Source organism: Jaculus jaculus, chromosome 11 (genome assembly GCF_020740685.1).
Source record: "Jaculus jaculus isolate mJacJac1 chromosome 11, mJacJac1.mat.Y.cur, whole genome shotgun sequence".
In the NCBI taxonomy this organism is placed as follows: Eukaryota; Metazoa; Chordata; class Mammalia; order Rodentia; family Dipodidae; genus Jaculus; species Jaculus jaculus.
Window position 1 is genome coordinate 132,996 of NC_059112.1, and position 19,442 is coordinate 152,437.

General features: G+C 40.4%; 1 protein-coding gene across 4 annotated transcripts in view; it reads right to left on the reverse strand.

Annotated features, from left to right (window-relative positions):
- Septin11 (septin 11) overlaps window positions 1-19,442 on the reverse strand; it is a 110,872-nt gene that overhangs the window by 6,969 nt on the left and 84,461 nt on the right. For all 4 annotated transcript variants that reach the window (XM_012950220.2, XM_045161700.1, XM_004664890.3 and 1 more), the window contains exons 4-9: window positions 15,662-15,848; window positions 12,516-12,677; window positions 9,688-9,784; window positions 8,397-8,565; window positions 5,476-5,608; window positions 1,968-2,155 (exon numbers count right to left, since the gene is read on the reverse strand). In XM_012950220.2, the coding sequence (XP_012805674.2) occupies window positions 1,968-2,155; window positions 5,476-5,608; window positions 8,397-8,565; window positions 9,688-9,784; window positions 12,516-12,677; window positions 15,662-15,848 (936 nt within the window). The remainder of the gene's footprint in view (window positions 1-1,967; window positions 2,156-5,475; window positions 5,609-8,396; window positions 8,566-9,687; window positions 9,785-12,515; window positions 12,678-15,661; window positions 15,849-19,442) is intronic.

The window sequence follows — 19,442 nt, forward strand, 5'->3', positions numbered from 1 at the left end:
ATACACAAGTGGGTATGGAAATAAGAACCTAGAAGTGGCAAAATACCTGCCACTGTCAGGCATAGAACCTGATGAATACTGTGAGTCAAATGTAATGCCATTAATAATGAATGAGAATATCTAAATAAAGCTAAAGTAGAATTCAACACAGATATCATGTAAACTTTAAAAGCATTGTACAGTGGTAAAGGCATAACCTAACATGTTGAAAAGGATAAGGAAGATCTCTATACTAGGAAAACAGAATTTTTCATGGAGGCACAATAATGAACAGCTCTTGGAAGATTTATTACTAAAAGGCACATCCAGTATACATTATATATTCTTTTAACATTGCTGGACTTTTATAAGCAGCTTTAATTTAAAACTTGTACCTTTTCCTACTTCAGTGCTTCAAGGTAAGAAAACCTAGACTTTGGTTTTCCTAAGCTGTGAGTCAGCAGCTTTTTTCTCTTCTATTCATGCGTATGGGTGTATGTATACACATAAATATGTATGTGTACCCCCCCATGTTTATCCTAAAAGAGTCTGGATCAGGGATCAATGCCAAATGGCTTTCACTTGTTTGCACTGAAGACTCACTGTAGTCTCTGGTTCTCTGTGTGGGAATGCTACTGACAATGTCAGATGCTTTTCCCATATACCAAGCTGCAAAGAGTTTAATTGAACTGGTTGTAATCTTGAGCGTTTCTTTATGAATTTTTCCAGTTTAACCAAAGTTTGGGTCACTGGACCCCTTTGGTCACTTTGGTCTATACTGACTCTAATTAAAATTGCACCTCTGGACTCTTCTGTTTAGAAAAGCTGCCTGCTCCTTTGTTCACTGGACACATTTTCTCCTGTTTCAATTATTTGGAAAATCTAAGTATATGAAGCATGCTATAACATTCTCTTTGCAGCAGGGAATGATGATCTCTGCTATAAGCAATATTATGCAACTGCTTAGGGGCTACACATTAACCAGGACTAAGCAGGCAACAGCACCAGACTGGCTTTTTCCCCCTGTGACAGTCTCAATAAGTATTATGCAGAGAATCAATACTATGTGCTCTATTTTTAAGAAATATAATTCTTTCCCTGCTTGAAGACCAACATTTTTAATGTGTACTTACCTGTTTACTTTTCTCTAGCACCTTGGTTATAATAATCCTGATAAAAGCTCTAGGCTGCTATACAACTGGCCTAAGTGCTGAGCAGGATCGGAGGAGGAAGACATCTGAGGGCTTGCTATGGGGCAACTCTAAGTTTCCTCCAACTGCTTTCTGGGGACCATACTTGTCAAAGTGACAGCTACTATAATAAAACTGGCCCCTTTAGTCTTCAAAGTGATTTGAAGGCAAGCTCTGAACCCCAGGAATTTGAAGAAGCTCAAATCCCCCACTGGCAATCTGACCCTTTGGCACATGTAATCAAGGCTGTTTAAAATGCTCTGTGTGTAGGTATAGTTTTGACTTGAGAGTTGGCAGGGGTGTGCTAACTGGATGGTCATTTTCACCATACTTCACAATAAGATAATTCTCAAGCTTGATGAATTTAGAGGAAAACTAGTGCTCATTCACTAGTTTGGGAACAAAAATGGCTTGTCATACTTCATAACTCAGAGTAGAAAAGCCATCTTAACAATTGTGATTTTGGAATGCTCTTTTACCAAGAGTCATGAGAATTATCTTAACTGAAAAGAAATATATTTATCGTTTCTGAGAGTCCTAGTATTAGTACACAAGATACTATGGGAGATGACAGGCTATTCCATTACTGTTTGTCAGCATGGTCAAGTTTTATAAGTTAAACCTTATGTACCCTTAGAAAATGCTTATAAGACCTCTGTCATCTTCTCTGCACTGTAGAGAAAATACTTGCTTTTATTTTCTGGTAAAAGACTTGCTTTTTGTCTGTAAATAGGAAAAGTAGACATGAAAGGAATAAACTGTTAGAGGTCCCCAGTAGATGGTGTAACACCTGCTTACTTTTTCTTATCCTTGTCTTTCTTAGTTTGCTGGGCCCCAGACTGCTGGGCCTGGGATTGTAGTAGCTGAGCTGCTGCCTTCTTCTTCTGGAAGTTATTCACCTCTTCCTCAAGCTCCTTCTTCTTGTCTTCCACCTTCTTCTTCTCTTCTTGGTGTGTCCTCTTGAGGAGGTCAAACTTCTCATGAAGCTGAAAAAGAAGATGGACTTGATGAAAGTAATAAAAATCTTACTGATGTAGGGCTGTGTGGATCCATGCAAAATAAAAATATAGCTGTACTGGCTCTTACGAAAGGTGTGAAGTACCATTTGAGTGGCTTACTGAGAAGTGGGGGTTACTGAGAAGCATCCTTCAGAGTGCTAAGCAATTCTGTCACCTGAGCACCTTGGGGCTAAACATCCTTTGAACACTCTTTTTGATAATAAGGTACATATTCATTTTTTAAAAGCATAAAGAAGGTAAAATCTTAGGCTGGAGAGATAGCTTAGCAGTTAAGGTGCTTGATTGTGAAGCCTAAGGTTCGGGTTTTCCAGAACCCATATAAGTCAGATGCACAAGATGGCACATGTGTCTGGAGTTCATTTGCACTGGCTGGAGGACCTGGTGCTCTCATTCTCTCTATCTGCCCCTCTCTCCAATAAACAAATTAATTAATTAAAAAAAGAAGGTAAGGGCTGGAGAGATGGCTTAGCAGTTAAGTGCTTGCCTGTGAAGACTAAGGACCCCAGTTCGAGGCTTGATTCCCCAGGACCCACATAAGCCATATGCACAAAATGGCACATGCATCTGGAGTTCATTTGCAGTGGCTGGAGGTCCTGGCGAACCTATTCTTTCTTTCTGCCTCTTTCTCTCTTTGTCTGTTGCTCTCAAAATAAGTAAATAAAAATGAAAGAAGGTAAAAACTAACCATGGTCCTAATAAATTCCTCCTAGTGGTAAAAGTATGTATGTACTTCTGGTCCTTTATCAATATGTAAAATTATGGTAACATAATGCTCTTCACCTCTCCATATGTATGTATGCACACATATATGTATATGGATTATCCATTTAAATAATAAGACTTATTGAGCAATTTTTCGGCTCTTGACAGGTTGAATTCAAAACCAAAAACAGAGCCAGGCGTGGTGGCACACGCCTTTAATCCCAGCACTTGGGAGGCAGAGGTAGGGGGATCACCAAGAGTTCGAGGCCACCCTGAGACTCCATAGTGAATTCCAGGTCAGCCTGGGCTAGAGTGAAACCTTACCTCGAAAAACCAAAAAAACAAAACAAAACAAAAAAAACAAAAAAACCCAAAACAAAACAAAAAACCAGCCAGGCATAGTGACGCATGCCTTTAATCCCAGCACTTGCTAGGCAAAGGCAAGAGGATCACCAGGAGTTCAAGGCCACCCTGACTACACAGTGAATGGTCAGTCTGGACGAGAGTGGAATCCTACCTCCAAAATAAATTAAAAATAAAATAAAAATGGGCTGGGGAAATGGCTCAGTGGTTAAAGACACTTGCTTGCAAGGCTTACCAGCCCAGGTTCAATGGCAGTGCCCATGTAAAGACAAGTGATGCATGCATCTGGAGTTTGTTAGCAGCAGCAAAAGGCCCTGGAATGCTCATAAACTCTATCTGCCTGTTTCCTTCCTCACAAATAATTTTAGAAAAAATCATAATCATGGGCTGGGCAGTATAGTTTAGTGGCAGAAGGCCTGCCTGTTATGTATGAGGCCCTGGGTTGACCTTCATACTGAAACAACAACAATCAGAAACCACAGGAAAAAAAAAAAAGAGGGAGGACACAAAATGCTAATTGCCCCCTCCCCCAGGTAGGACTGACCTAGAATTGACTAGGTAGTCTCAGGCTAGCCTTACACTCAGAGATTAGAGGCATGCACCACCATGCCCGGCTAAATTCTTAACCATCATCCCTTTGGCTAAGACCAAGGATAAATAAGGCTCAATTTTCCTTTCTTTATAACAAAATCATTTTAAGTATTTAGCAATGCAAATAACCTCTATGTTTTAGCAGTCTCTTTTCTTTTTCACTGATGTATGTGGTGTACATGTGCATATAGAGGCCACTGCAAACAAACTCTAGACACGTGCCACCTTGTGCATCTGGCTTATGTGGATACTGGAGAATGGAACCTGGGTCCTTAGGCTTCACAGGCAAGTGCCTTAAGCACTAATCAGTCTTTTTTAAAAAAATTTTTAATTTTTCAAAATTTTTATTAGCATTTTCCATGATTATTAAAAAATCCCGTGTTAATTCCCTCCCTCCCTCCCCCACACTTTCTTCTTTGACTAATCAGTCTTTTAAAGATGAAATAATATAAAAAGTTGTCAAGTACTATTAGCAGACACACATGTCTATGTGTTCCTCTCTCCCTCTTTCTTGCCCCTTCATTTGTCCTTTCCCTCTTTCTCTTCTATCACATTCTGTGGAATATTCTGGTAAAATAAATAAATAAATAAAAACCCATGTAAACTTCTAGGAAGCAGTGATTTTGGCCTTGCAGGGAACCCTGGTGGAGTCAAAGGGTTCAGAAAGTGCCACAGTAGAATGGAACAAATTTAGTCATAGACATGGAACATGTATCTCACTTTCAATATCATCAACAAGACAATGCCAAAGGGCCCACCTTTGTTTAGTATGATACATCAACTAATAAGACTAAAAACCCAAGGCTGGAGGCATGACTCAGTGAGAGCGTTTGCTTAGCCTAAAGGTGGTCCTGAGTTTAATTCCCAGTACTGCAAAAACAGAACAGAACAAAACAACAGTTGCAGAATGCCAGTCTCATAATAAAAGCTTTGTAAATTAAGGGAATACAAAACAGCAAAACCCATATATATGATCAGGCTGAGCATGGTGGCACACGCCTTTACTCCCAGCACTCGGGAAGCAGAGGTGGAAGGATTGCCATGAGTTCGAGGCCACCCTGAGATTACATAGTGAATTCCAGAATTCCAGGTCAGCCTGGGCTAGAGTAAGACCTTACCTAAAAAAAAAAAAAAGATGATATGATCAAGGCTAGAAACCTAAGACCTAGTTTTAAATTATTCATTTATTGTGTATGTGTTACTTAAGTATCCATGTGGAGGTCGGGACAAATATCCAATCGATCCCTGCCTTCCGTCTGCTTTTCTTTGGGAGGTTGGTCCTAACTCCTCCAGGAAACTCTTCTGCCCCACCTTCCTTCTTGCTATAGGTGCACTGAGATTGCAAACGCTAACCCGAAGTCATGTACCCAGTTGTATGGCAAGGCTTTATGGCTTCACTTCCAGTTAGGTATGTAACTACAAAAATCATTTGAACTTTATGCCTCTCACTTTATCATCTGTTAAATGGGACAAAAAAAATCTAGCCCACATTTTTTGCTTGTTAGGATGCCATTCTTGTGATAAGATGGATGTAGAAAGTCACACCTGAATCAGTGTGAAATTCTATGAATGTCAATTATTAATAAAAAAACTCTCTTAGGTTTCTGCCTCTTGGAGGACAGACATCTTACCTCTTTCTCTGCCTCTTTCAATTCAGCCTCTTTCTCCTTCACTCTCATAACAAACATTTGTCTCATTTCTTCTTCTTTCTTCTGCAATTCTCCCAAGAATTCATTCCTTTTTGCTTCATATGTCTCCTGAAGACTATTCAAAATCCACAAACCAAGGATGACATCATGAAATTGCATAATGTTTCTGTTCATATCATTTCTATCCTTCTTGTTCCAAAGATAGATAAAACTGCTGTTTACCACACTAAAGCTCAAATAAAATGACAATTTTGTTTTTATCTATGTAGCACAAAGACAAGTATGTCAAAAGTACAACACAGCACCAAAGACACATTAATAGTCAGCCAAAAATTTCTCATGTATGTCACAGATGGGAAAGCTGGGCAAAAGAAAAGACAAAATTTCAAATTCTACAAGATGGTCCAGATGCAGATAGTTTAAGGATGTGAGCAGTAGTAGGACTAGGATTCTGGACTCTTAGCACAGCACTCTTCAACGCTGTATGAACTTGAATGGATCCAATGGCCAAGTTATTTGCTTATTTGAGGGGGAGAGAATGGGCATGACAGAGCCGTCTGCCTCTATAAATGGAACTCCTAATGCATGTGCCATTTTGTACACAGGCCTTTTCAAGCAAGTGCCTTTAACCATTGAGCCATCCCTTCAGCCCCTAAATTCAGTTTTATAACATTCCTTTTCTCTATTTCTGTGCATGAGAATGAATGCTTTTGGGATAGGATCTTGCCTTAGCCCAGGCTGACCTGGAATTCACTATGTAGTCTCAGAGTGGCCACAAATGCTGGCTATCCTCCTACTTCTGTCTCCTAGGTGCTGGGATTAAAGGCATGATCCACCATGGAGTCCACCTGGAGGCAGAGGTAGGTGGGCTGCCATTAGTTCAAAGCCACCCTGAGATTACATAGTGAATTCCAAGTCAGCCTAGTCTTGAGTGAAACTCTACCTCATAAAACAAACAAACAAAAACAAAAATAACCATAGAGAAGGCTTGATTTTATAGGATTATTTTCTGGGAGATGCACTTCAAGATTCAACTAACTAAACTTGTGTGTGCAAAAATGCTTGTACCCTCAGAGTGACATTATAACCCTTCAGAACCAAATTAAATAACATTCTAATTATGTAATAATAATCTAAATTAATGCAAACAGAATGGTTATCCTAAATAAAAAACAGAGTGACATTACAAGCCTGAAGGACCAGATTAAATGATGCTAATTTGGCTAGAAGTTAAGTTTGTAATTAGAAGCCTTTTCTGCGGTCTGTATTTGGTCTTATCACATATACAAATACATGTGGGACTCCATAGTAGGCAGCAGCTCAGACAGTACTGAACCATCTCCAAAACAATTCCAAGAAAATAAGTCCCTCCTATACAAAGACTCAGGAGGCAAATTTGCAAAAGGTCTCTTGGGTTCTTTGGTTAGCCACCTGTTCTGTGGTTATAAACATCCAAGATAGAAAATGTTTTTTTGAAGGCACTTTAGCACAGCATCCAGACAAACCTCATGTTGTCTCAATTGAAAATCCCAATAAATCACTTGGGCTCAGTCTGGACAACCCTCTCCTCTACAGGAGGAGACAACCAGGCCTCACAACATCACCTTCCATTGACCCAGGGCAGTTGCACAATTCACTAAGTATGATATGGGCACAAGTATCCCAATCCCAACAACTTATTCACCACTAATGGGCTGTGATAGGAACTAGGCAATTGCTGAGGTACTAGTTTTATATTATTTTCTCTTGTTCACATTTTGCATCTCCATCTAACTACCAGTGATGCAGGAAGATTATATATAAAATTTCTAAAAGTCATTCATATTCCCAACCCATGAGTACATCACTGAAAGATAACATTGTCTGAAGTTGGGGAGATGGCTTAGCAGTTACAGGTACTTGCTTAAAAAGTGTTTGTTTGCAAAGCCTGTCAGCTGAGGGTTTGATAACCAAGTACACATATGAAATCAAATGCATGGTGGTCTGGAGATCAACTGTTGCAAGAGGCCCTGGTGTGCCCATATTCATTTATTTTCTCTCTCCCTCTCCCCCACCCTCTCTCTCTCTCTCTCTCTCTCACACACACACACACACACACACACACAAATAAGGGGCTGGCTTAACAGTTAAGGCATTTACCTGCAAAGCCAAAGGACCTCGGTTCAATTCCCCAGGACCCACATAAGTCAAGGGAGCACATGCACATGCATCTGGAGTTTGTTTGCAGTGGCTGGAGGCCCTGGTGTGCCCATTCTCTCTTCCCTCTCTCTGCCTCTTTCTCTCTCTCTCTCAAATAAATAAATAAAGTTTTTTTTCTTAAAAATAAAAAAATAAACACTAGGCATGGTGGCACATGGTTTTAGTCCTAGTACTTGAAAGTCTGAGGTAGGAGAATCACTGTGAGTTTGAGGACAGCTTGGGCTATAGAGAGACTGCCTCAAGAAAACCAAAGAGTGCTTGAAACCTAAGAGCCTCAGGAAGTTAAAATTACTTGGCAAAAATAAATGAGGCAAAATGTAACCAGTAGCTCCACCTTGGTAAAGTCTATGGGCCATATAATGTATTCTGCAAATACACAGTCAGGAGCCTGGGCTCGGGAGACACAAGGCAAGGATTCAAAACGTACCCCTATTACTTATTACTTATAGGACCTTATGCAGATAGCTTTATATTCTTGGTGGCTAAAGTTTCATCTCTTGTAAAATATGGGTGGTAATAATAATAACCACAACATTAATTAGCTATGGTAATGCCAACAAAAATAATCCCTAGAAATCTGTGCATTAATTGTCCCTCCCCAAGCTACTCGATCACCAATGCCTCAATTCAGCAAGCATGTCTTTGGTACAACAATACACCACCCCAGCCACCACCTGAGACCCTGTCTGCTTGTACCCTCATACCTGAAGGGCTTGCTGTCAGGGTCAGTGTCCTTGAATCCCATCTCCTCAAGCTTACAGCGCCGATATAGCTCATAATGGCGAGTATGTGTCTGTTCTCTCAAGTCCTCCATGTTCACACGGATCAGCATCTCCCTAAGCTTCACAAAATCACAGTGGTTTTCATTCTCAACTGCCAAGAAATAAGAAAAGGAAACAACCATCAGCAATGAAGTTACTGAAAATCTGAAGTGATGTTTTCCAAGAGGGTATAACTATCCTTTCTGAAATTTGTGGTCTCAAATCCATCAAAGATGCTTTGCTGGCTACACCTTCCATTCCTAAGGAAGATACACTCTGACAATGGTGACCTTCAAGCTGATGGCAACAATGCTAACTACTGGGAGCCTATCAAGTGAAGTACCAGGAAGAAGCTTCAACATCTTGCTGCACCTTTGTGATGATTCTACCAAGAAGACAGTGAGTTTCTTGCTCTGCAGATGCAGAGGTCTGGCTTTGGTAAGCAAGCCAGCCAAAAACAAATACAGTAGCAGAGCTTAAGTTCAAATGTCTTTTCATTTGGCTCCAATGCCAGTCCAATTTCTACCTTTCCATGCTGTCAAAAACCAGCAGGAGAGGCCAGTAAGTTAAAAAGTAGATATAAAGGGAAGAGAAAGGAAGGGAGGAGGGTACTTAATAGGTTGGTACTGTATATATGTAAGTACAATGATTGAGATGGGGAGGTAATATGATGGAGAATGGAATTTCAAAGGGGAAAGTGCGGGGCGGGGGGGAGGTATTACCATGGGATATTTTTTATAATTATGGAAAATGTTTATAAAAATTGTGAAAATTAAAAAAAAAATAAAAAATAGCAGGGAAGTTTTCAAATACCACCATTATTCTCAATTATCAATATTTATTAAAATAGAATTTCCATGAAAGACAACTTTCCCAGAGATGATTAAGAAACAAGTACATACCCTCTTGTTTGTAAGCATTTTTTTTTTCAACTTTATACTTTGCTGATGCAATTAGTTCAAATTCCTAAGGAAGAAACTTTTCTTCTTTTCTAGGAACTTTTATATATCCCAACATATTGAGGGGCTGTCTCAGGGCTTTCTAGCTACTTCTATAACACATTTACCTGCTTGATGACCACTTCTTTCAACTTCAGCCCCACAATGACTAAAAGTGATACTACCCCACTCATTTCTGCCTGCTCTCTGCTGAACAACCCCCTACGCATGAAGAAGATAAGAAACATGGCCATTTACCATAGGAACTAAATATAAGAGTCCCATGACAGACATACCTTGAACCACACCCCAGGGGTACTGCCGGGCCTTGGCCATCTTGTTGCCGATCTTCACCTCTTCAGTACTGCCAACCACTGCAAATGGAAGATGAACCTGCCAAGCAACAGAAGAGAGCATTATTTTTCACATCTCTAATGAAGTTAATTTCTTCCAAGCCTCGACATTTTTCCCTTTTATAAAAAGACCTCCTTCCTTAAAAAAAAGAGAAAAGGTGGGAACATGCAGAACAGGTAGGAAATGACTCTGTATTTTGGTGGATACATTTCATATAATATACCTCCTGAAGCCAAATAACAGCCAGATTTAAGGGGAAACAAGTTTGAGGTTGGTTGAGCTGTGTGCTGTCATAGCAGCCACTCAATACCTGCGACCATGGAACATACAAAATGTGGCGTGTAGGGACTGGGGAGATGGGTTATTGGGTAAGGTGCTTGCCTGCAAAGCCCAAGGACCCAGGTTCAATTCCCCAGTACCCATGTAAGTCAGATGCACAAGGTGGTGCATGCATCTGGAGTTGGTTTCCAGTGGCTAGACTGGAGTGCCCATTCTCTCTCTCTCTCTCTCTCTCTCTGTCCCTTTCTTTATCTTAAATAAATAAAGGTATTTTTAAAAATACATGGGGCTAGAGAGATGGCATAACGGTTAAGGCACTTTCCTGTGAAGCCAAAGAATCCAAATTTGATTCCCCAGGACTCACGTAAGCCAGATATACAACGTGGCACATGTGTCTGGAGTTCGTCTGCAGTGGCTAGAGGCCCTGGCACACCCCATCTCTCTATCTGTCTCTTTCTCTCTCTCTGGCAGGTGTGGTAGCACATGCCTTTAATCCCAGCACTTGGGAGGCAGAGGTAGGAGGATAACTCGAAAACAAAAAAAAGAAAAAGAAATATACATATATATGTATGTCTTATAGGACCAAGATAGTAGATAGTTTTTTTGTTTTTGAAATAGGGTCTCACTCTAGCCCAGGCTGACCTGGAATTCACTATATAGTCTCAGGGTGGCCTAGAACTCACAGCAATCCTCCTACCTCTGCTTCCCGAGTGCTGAGATTAAATGGGTGCACCACCACATCTGGCTTTTTTTTTTTCTTTTTTATTCATTTATTTATTTATTTGAGAGTGAAAGAAAGAGAGAATGGGCATGCCAGGGCCTTCAGCCACTGCAAACAAACTCCAGACACATGCACCATCTTGTATATCTGGCTTATATGGGTCCTGGGGAATCAAACTGAGGTCTCTTGACTTTGCAGGCAAATGCCTTAACCACTAAGCCATATCTCAAGCCCATGTTTTTTGTTTTTTTCAAGACAGGCTCTGACTCTAGCCCAGGCTGACCTGGAATTCACTAGATGAGTTTGCATCTTACTCCAAATTTCACGTAATATAAATGTAAATCAGGTATTTCTGATAAGCTTGAAATCTGAATTAAGGTGTACTATCAGGGCTGGGGAAATTGCTCAGTGGTTAAGGCATTTACTGGTAAAACCTGATGGTTTTGGTTTGTTTCCCCAGTATCCATATGAAGCCAGATGCACAAAGTGGCACATGCATCTGGAATTTGGTTATAGCGCCAAGTGGTTCTGATGCACCTATTCTCTCTCTCTCTCTCTGCATAAAAATAAATGAGTAAACAGATTTAAAAAAATTTTAAGTCGGGCGTGGTGGCAAATGCCCTTAATCCAAGCACTCAGGAGGCAGAGGTAAAAGCCACTGTGAGACTACATAGTGAATTTCAGGTTAGCCTAGGTGAGAGTAAGACCCTAACTCAAAAAAAACCAAATTAAAAAAAAATTAAAGGGCACTGCAAGATGGCTCAGTGGTTAAGGTGTTGGCTACAAAGCCTAATGATCCAGGGTTAATTCCCCAGTGCCCCCATAATGCCAGATGCATGAAGTAGAACATGCATATGAAGTCTGTTTGTAGTGGCTAGAGGCCCTAGCAAACCCATTCTCTCTGTCTGTCTCTCTACTATCTCTCTCTGCTTGCAAATAACTAAGTAAAAAAATTTTTTAGGGCTGGGCATGGTGCTGCATGCCTTCAATCCCAGCACTTGGAAAACAGAGGTAGGAAGATTGCCGTGAGTTTGAGGCCACCCTGAGACTACATAGTGAATTCCAGGTCAGCCTGGGCAAGAGTGAGACCCTGCCTCAAAAAAGAAAACAAAAGAAAAGAAAAGGAAGGAAGGAAGGGAGGGAGAGAGGGAAGAAGGGAAGGAGAAAGAAATTATGTAATCACCAAAGGAAAAAGATATAGTTACTGTGACTCAGTGTTGACACACAAAGGAGCAGCAGGATCAGCTAGATATCAATAGGCAGGATGCAGATTCAGCAACAGGAATTACACAGAACTGTCATGCTTTGGTCATTTAGCTCCTAACCAATACCGCTGTTCTATGGACATCATGCCCACAGCTCTTGGATTACCTAGTGATTCAGAAAAGCATAGGAAAACAGGAAGGAGAGCAGCATAGGAGGAAAGTACTAAAGCAAAATGGAGACAAGCCACCATGCTTCTGCCAACCGAAGCAAACAAGAAGTCTCTTCTTTTAAGCTATTTTGTGTGAAGTGATGCTGAACAGGCATTTCCTTCCTAAAAGACTTGGCACAGAAATCATAGCAGAGAGGAAGGAAATCTGAGATCATCCTATCTAACTTTCTTACTTGACAGCTGGAGAAAGTGAGGCATGGGCTGGTCATATATTTGACTTGCAATGGTAAAAGAACTGGAGGCCAAATGTAGAACTCACTTCTCAGTTCAGGGCTTTTCAACACCTTGACTGAAAGAAAATGAAGAAAAAAAAATTTTTTTTTCCTTAAACTTACACTCATCGTTGCATTAATTTCTGCCACGGTTTCTTCATCTGTGGGGAACTGATATATCTGGACTCCATTGCTCACTAGTTCACTCATGATCTTACTCTTAAATTTGTGCAATTCATTCTTGGCAATGGTGTCAGCTTTTGCAATTATTGGAATGATGTTCACCTGTATAATAAAATATGCCCATTTTTACATAATTCCAATGTAAGAAAAACAGTTAGACAAGTAAAAAAGCACAGCAAACAAACACTGCAAAATACTAATGACATTGACAATCAGACTTTCTACTATGTGTAAAATTCAGAAGACATGGAAGAATAACCTTAAGTCTCTGAGATCTGGCTTTCCCCATCCTACCCTGAAAACTTACTTGTAATGCTCTTTACAGAGTAAAAGGAATTATTTTATGACAAATAGTGGTATCAAAGAAGCCCATTCTTTGAATAACCAACCATTCCTTTTATGGGCTTGATTTTTTGTAAGTCTGAACACAGCTAGTTAAAGCAGTGAAGTGTCTGCTCTATATAAAATCACATATTTTTCTTTCTTCTTATGACTTGAGAATTACTAGAAGAGATCTAAGTATTAACCAATGCTTTTACCTATATAAAATTTTTTTCAAACTACTTCTTTTTGAAAATTGTCTTTTATTAAAATTTCTTTTTCATGCTATAACAAGACCAAGTATCAAAAGCAAGGCTAAGCAAGTGTTAAGGCTCATACCTATAGTCCCAGTACTCAGGAGGTATAAGCAAGAGGATCTACAGTTCAAAGTTGGAGCTAGAGAGATGGCTCAGTAGTTAAAGGCACTTGCTTGCAAAATTCCCCAGTACCTATGTAAAGGCAGATGCACAAAGTGGCCATCCTCAGCTATATAACAGTTTTAAGTCCAGCTACATGACACTCTGGCTCTAACATCTGATATCCTATAAAAAGCAAGGCTCACTTTCAGAGCCTCAGTTACCAAAAAACAGGAGGAAAACTCAGATTTTGATATTAATGATCGATAGCATTCTTTTCACTTCCCACCAACACTGTCAACAAAATATGTTTTTTTGTTTTTGTTTTATTTTTGTGAGGTTTTTTGGGAGAGAAGATGGCCTTGAACTCACTATGTAGTCAAGACTGGTCTTGAACTCCTTATCCTCCTGCCCCTACCACCCAGGTGCTGTGACTACAGATGTATACCACCATGCACAAAAACCCATGTATTAAGATGATCTTTCATTTTCTCTGTGGTAGGAAGAGACTTTATAATAAGATGCTACAGATAATCTGAGATCAAGGCCCACAGTCACCATCAAGCCCATGAGCACCAAATTTTTAAAGGAGTTTCATCTGCATTCTTTTGTTTCTCCTCTTATCCCAAGGGCAACACCAGAAATCCCTGATAAACCAGAATGGCAGAGCATGACAAAAGCCTTTTTCTTCAGTGTATTCCTTATACAATCCTAAACCACTCAGGGTCCAGTCAGCTGTTAAGAAAAGCATAGTGTCGCCAGATGTGGTGGTGCATGCCTTTAATCCCAGCACTCAGGAGGGAGAGGTAGGAGGATTGTTGTGAGTTCGAGGCCACCCTGAGACTCCATAGTGAATTCCAGGTCAGCCTGGGCTAGAGTGAGACCCTACCTCGGAAAAAAAAAAGAAAGAAAGAAAGAAAGAAAGAAAGAAAGAAAGAAAGAAAGAAAGAAAGAAAGAAAGAAAGAAAGAAAGAGAGAAAGAAAAGCATAGCGGGGATAGAAAAATGACTTAGCAGTTAAGGTGCTTGCCTGTGATGCCTCAGCACCCATGTTTGATTCCCCAGATGCCACATAAACCAGACACACAAAGTGATGCAGGCACGAGGTCGCACATGCACACAAGGTGGCGCATGTGTCTATAGTTCAATTACAGTGGCTGGAGACCATGGCATGCCAAAATTGTTGTTTATAAAGCCTGCCAGCACAAGTTTGATTGGCCAGCACCCAAATAATGCCAGATGCACAAAGTGACACATGCATTTGAAGTTCGTTTACAGTGACAAGAGGCCATGGGGTGCACATATTCATGCTCCTCCTTCTCCTTCTCCTCCTCCTCCATTGATCCCGCCTCTCAAATAATTTTAAAAACTATTTTTAAAAAGAAGCTGGATGTGGTGGTACATGCCTTTAATCCCAGCACTTGGGAGGCTGAGGTAGGAGGGTCCATGTGAGATTGAGGCCAGCCTGAGACTACATAGTGAATTTTAAGTCAGCCTAGGCTAGAGCCACACCCTACCTGGGAAAACAAAAATAAAACAAAAGAAAAACAGAAAATCAAACTAATTGTAAAATTGGACATCAAATTTTATCAAACTTATCAGTCTCTTCTTTCAAATACTGTAAATAGAAAGTCCACAAACATGGCAAGTTCAGGGGACAAACTGAAATGAAAACATCACTTCTTTATGTGTGATATATGTGTGCACATGTGGTGGTGGGGGCCTCATGCACAGGAAGTCAGTGATTGACACTGGGTTCTTCCTCAGGCACTCTCCATTCTTTTTTTTTTTTTGAGATAGGATCTCAAATCTGGAGCTCAACTGCTTCAGCTAGACTAACTAGCTAGTCAGTGAACCCCACAGTTTCTCCTGTTTACACATCCTCAGTGTTGCAATCACAGGCACATGCCACCACATGTAGCTTCATGTGGATGTTGGGATTCAAACTCACATCTTTATGCTTATATGGCAAGCACTTTACCCATTAAGCTGTCTTCACAGCCCAAGATTTTACTTCTTTGTTCTTCTTGTGAAGACATATGTACAGTTTTAAAATCTAAAAAGCTGGCCTATCATCAACCAATGTACATAACCTTATTCCATTCTAAACTTTAAAGCCAAACCTTGAGGGGGAAAAAATACTTTTAAAGAGCAATTCAAGGAGAGCTTTTACAAGAAAATAAATCTTGAATCTCCTATTTAAGAACTAAATATACTTTACGTGCTAGTTTTTTTTTCTAATTTTTGTCTAATATCTAAAAGAGGATTTTCGGTATTCATCTTAGAAAGCCAAATCCTATGGTTCTATAATAGTGAAAAAACAAATTATACTCATAGCAGAAAATAAACTGGGGCCTTAGGGTAGTGGTAATCTAAAAGGATCAGGGATGGTAACTATGGCATTTAGTACCTTGCTGTCCAGCTTTTTCATGGTGACCAGGTCGAGGGACTTCAGAGAATGTCCAGTAGGGGCGATGAAATAGAGGCAGGCATGAATCCTTGTGTCATGATAATTGAAGAGAGACCGTTTAATCTTCAATTCCTCTTGTAAGTAAGCCTCAAATTGGGCATCGATATATTCCACTATTGGCTTATAGCTAGAATGTAGAATGTTTTAAAAAACATTTTCAAATCCACATATTTCTTGTCTCAAAATTCTTCTGGTTGGGTATAAACAAACCCCCACTAAACACTATCACTGGTTCCCTCAGTCCTAAGAGTTGCCCAAAATGTTTACCTTCCTTGTCCCTGAATCCCTTCTTTTGTTAAAGCTATACACAACCACTTCTACTGGCCCCATACTTGGGTCCTCATTTGCCTCTGCCTATGCTTTCAGTTTGAGGCCACCCTGAAACTACATAGTGAATTCTAGGTCAGCCTGGGGTCTAGAGCAAAACTCTACCTCAAGCCTCCCCCCCCAAAAAAGGAAAGAAATATAACTCAAGGTAGTGTGCCTAACACCAAAATGAAAGTTAGAGCCGGGCGTGGTGGCTCACGCCTTTAATCCCAGCACTCGGGAGGCAGAGGTAGGAGGATTGCTGTGAGTTCAAGGCCACTCTGAGACTACAGAGTTAATTCCAGGTCAGCCTGGACCAGAGTGAGACCCTACCTCGAAAAAACCAAACCAAACCAAAACAAACAAACAAACAAAATGAAAGTTAGTCACTAGCTCCATGGACCTGGACAAATCACTGAACTTCTCTGCATCTCACTTTCCCCATAAATAAATCAACAAAAATAATACTTCCTAAGACCTATTGCTGAAGGCTTCACATGCTTGGGCTGCAGGTAACTGAGAAATCAAGGTGGAGCTGAGCTGCAAACTTCCTCCCTGTTAACTAGCTATCAGAATGCTAGAAAGAGATATGCAGCAAGTGGCCTTTTGGAAGAGAGGAATCACCAAAGGTGGTAGCCAGCAGTGGACCCTGCAAGCCTTACAGTTGGACTGCCAGGCCAAATGTGCCAACTGGTGCTATTATGGCATCTAGTATGTCAGAAACTAATTGCTCTTGATTGGACTTGAGGCCCACTCCATAGGGGGAAGATAGGTCCGGTACTGAAACCTCATCAAAAGTCTATGGCTGGGAAGGTCATAAGCCCTAGGGGAGGAATGACTACTGTTGTATGGCTAAATGGATATATTATGCCCACCAAACTGCTCCCTAAACACTAATGCTTATTTTTATATATTAATGCTACTCACACTTTTGGTTAGAGAAACTTCTCTTTTTAGATAGTGGTGACAAATGGGGTGATACAAAACTCATTGTGCTGAGAGGAAGTGACAGGACAGTGTTCACCGCTGAGACATTTCTATCATACCCGCCAAGGCTCAGGGTCCATTGTGGAAGGGTAGGAATACTTACAATGCTGTTTTTCAGACAGGAAATGGCCTTGATACTCATGACCTCACAGAGCCTGACACTACCTACACAAGACCTTAATAATAGGAGGCAAAAAATGATATCAACTGCTGAATGTGGATGTGGTAGTGCATACCTTTAATCCCAGCACTCAGTAGGCAGAGGTAGGAGGACTGCTGTGAGTTCAAGGCCATCCTGGGACTACACAAGACTTCAAGGCCAGCCTCATTTACATAACAAATCTAGGCTAGCCTAGGATACAAGAAATCTGATCTCAAGAAAATTTAAATAAATTAAAAAACTACCAATAAGAGCTGGGGAGATGACTCAACAGGTTCAGAGCACTTGCAACACAAAGCATGGGGGACTGAGACAGTTTAAGCTCAATTCCCCAGCACCCACATAAACAGCTAGGCATGGACATGCATTTCTGCAAACCCAGTTCTGTGTCACACATCTTTAATACCAGCATTTAGAAGGCTGAGGTAGGAGGATCACTGTGAGTGAGGCAGTCTGAGACTACATAGTGAATTCCAGGTCAGCCTGAGACCCTAACTCAAAAGGGGATGGTGGGAGAGGGAGGGGAAATAAACTGAGAGATGCTGGCACTCTAAACATACTAGACTAAAAGTATTATGTTATACAATGTTTTCTATCTATCCAACAGAGCCAGTTATAATTCTAGCAAATGATCAATGTTACCATTCAGAGATTAACTCTCCATTTTTACCTATGAATAAACATACTTTCTTTGGTCTTATTATCTGTTAGCCAAAGACAATTTTTCTTACATCTGGACTACCTCTGAAGGGACTTGATTTCCCCTGCTTTTCAGGCTGCTAATTGTTACAGTTCATTATTTGCCAAGGACAGCCCACCTCCATCTCCCAAAGGTAGAGTAAACCCAGGTTTGATTCCCCAGTTCCCACATAAAGCCAGATGCACAAAGTGACATAGGTGTCTAGAGTTCGTCTGCAGCAACAAGAGGCCCTGGCATGCCCATATTCTTTCCCTTCCTCCATCCCTCCTTCCTTTCTTCCCTCAGTAAATAAATAAATAAACATATTTTGAAAAGACTTTTGAGAATAATAAAAGTTAAACAGTCCACTTCATTACTGTTTCATAATTCTGATAAAAGTTTGAAGATTCTCTCAGAGGACTTAATTACCCCTGCTTTTTAGGCTGATAATTGTTACAGTTCATTGTGAGCCATGGACAGTCCATCTCTATGTACCGAAGTGGAGTAAATTATTCTATTTCTCATTAGGCAGCAAAACTTGGTCCCTTTTTCTCCAGAACCCTTTCCTCTTCTATCCATGACTAAAGATAGCCAAGGAATCCCTTGGTAACAAATAGTTTAACATAACAGGAAATCTCACCAGATCTCTCTTCCTGCCTCCTTCTAGCTACTACCCTGGTCAGAGGCAGATAGCGGTAAAAGAATGCTGACATGTCTGAAGCCTATATAAACAAACTGTGACATTCTTTTGGTCTCACATCTATGGCTTAATCCCTAAAGTAGGCAAAAATAATCATGAGTTAAAGAAAAAGCACATTCTCATAGGGTTACATATCATTGCAAAAATGCATATCCCACTTCCAATTTTTTTTAATGGAAGCAAAAACTATCCCAAAACTATTTTTAAACAACTCATTTGGGTTTATAGTCAACAGTGTCAAAAATGCCTTCTGAGGCACAGAGTAACAGAGTTCCAAATGCCATTCAAAAAGGTTATACAATAGCTGTCAAGAAATTTCAGAGGAAAAAAAAATATTTGGTATCTAGGTTAGGTTAATAATATACTTTCTTGTTCCTAAATCTCCTCGGAAACTATTACTTGACCCTAATGAGTCAGATCATTTCTTTTTTCAAAATTTGTTTACTTATTTGCATGTGTATACATGTGTGTATATAGGTGCCAAGGTCTGCTGCTGCTACAAATGCCAGCATAATACCTGTCACCTTTTTTGTGCAGCTTTCCATGCATGGCTAGGGAAATGGACCTGGGCCAACAGGCTTTGAAGCTGGAGAAGCACATGGAATTTTAGCAGCAAGATCCTAGATAGAAAGCAGTACTCATTCCTGTGGGAAATCCTGACAAGAATCCAATCATAAAGTACATAAACTTGGCATTCCCTAACATAAGGGAGAAAACTGTTCAGCTAAAAGCTGGAAAATAGGCTGTTCTCTGAGTGTGTTCTACAACAGTGCAATCACCAGAAGCCCTTGGCTCAGTCTCCAGCTCCCACAATTTACCTGTGCCCTTTTTGAGTCATTAAGGCTTTTTTCACTTGTTTCACTTGGTGTTACAAGGAGCCTTCAGGTAT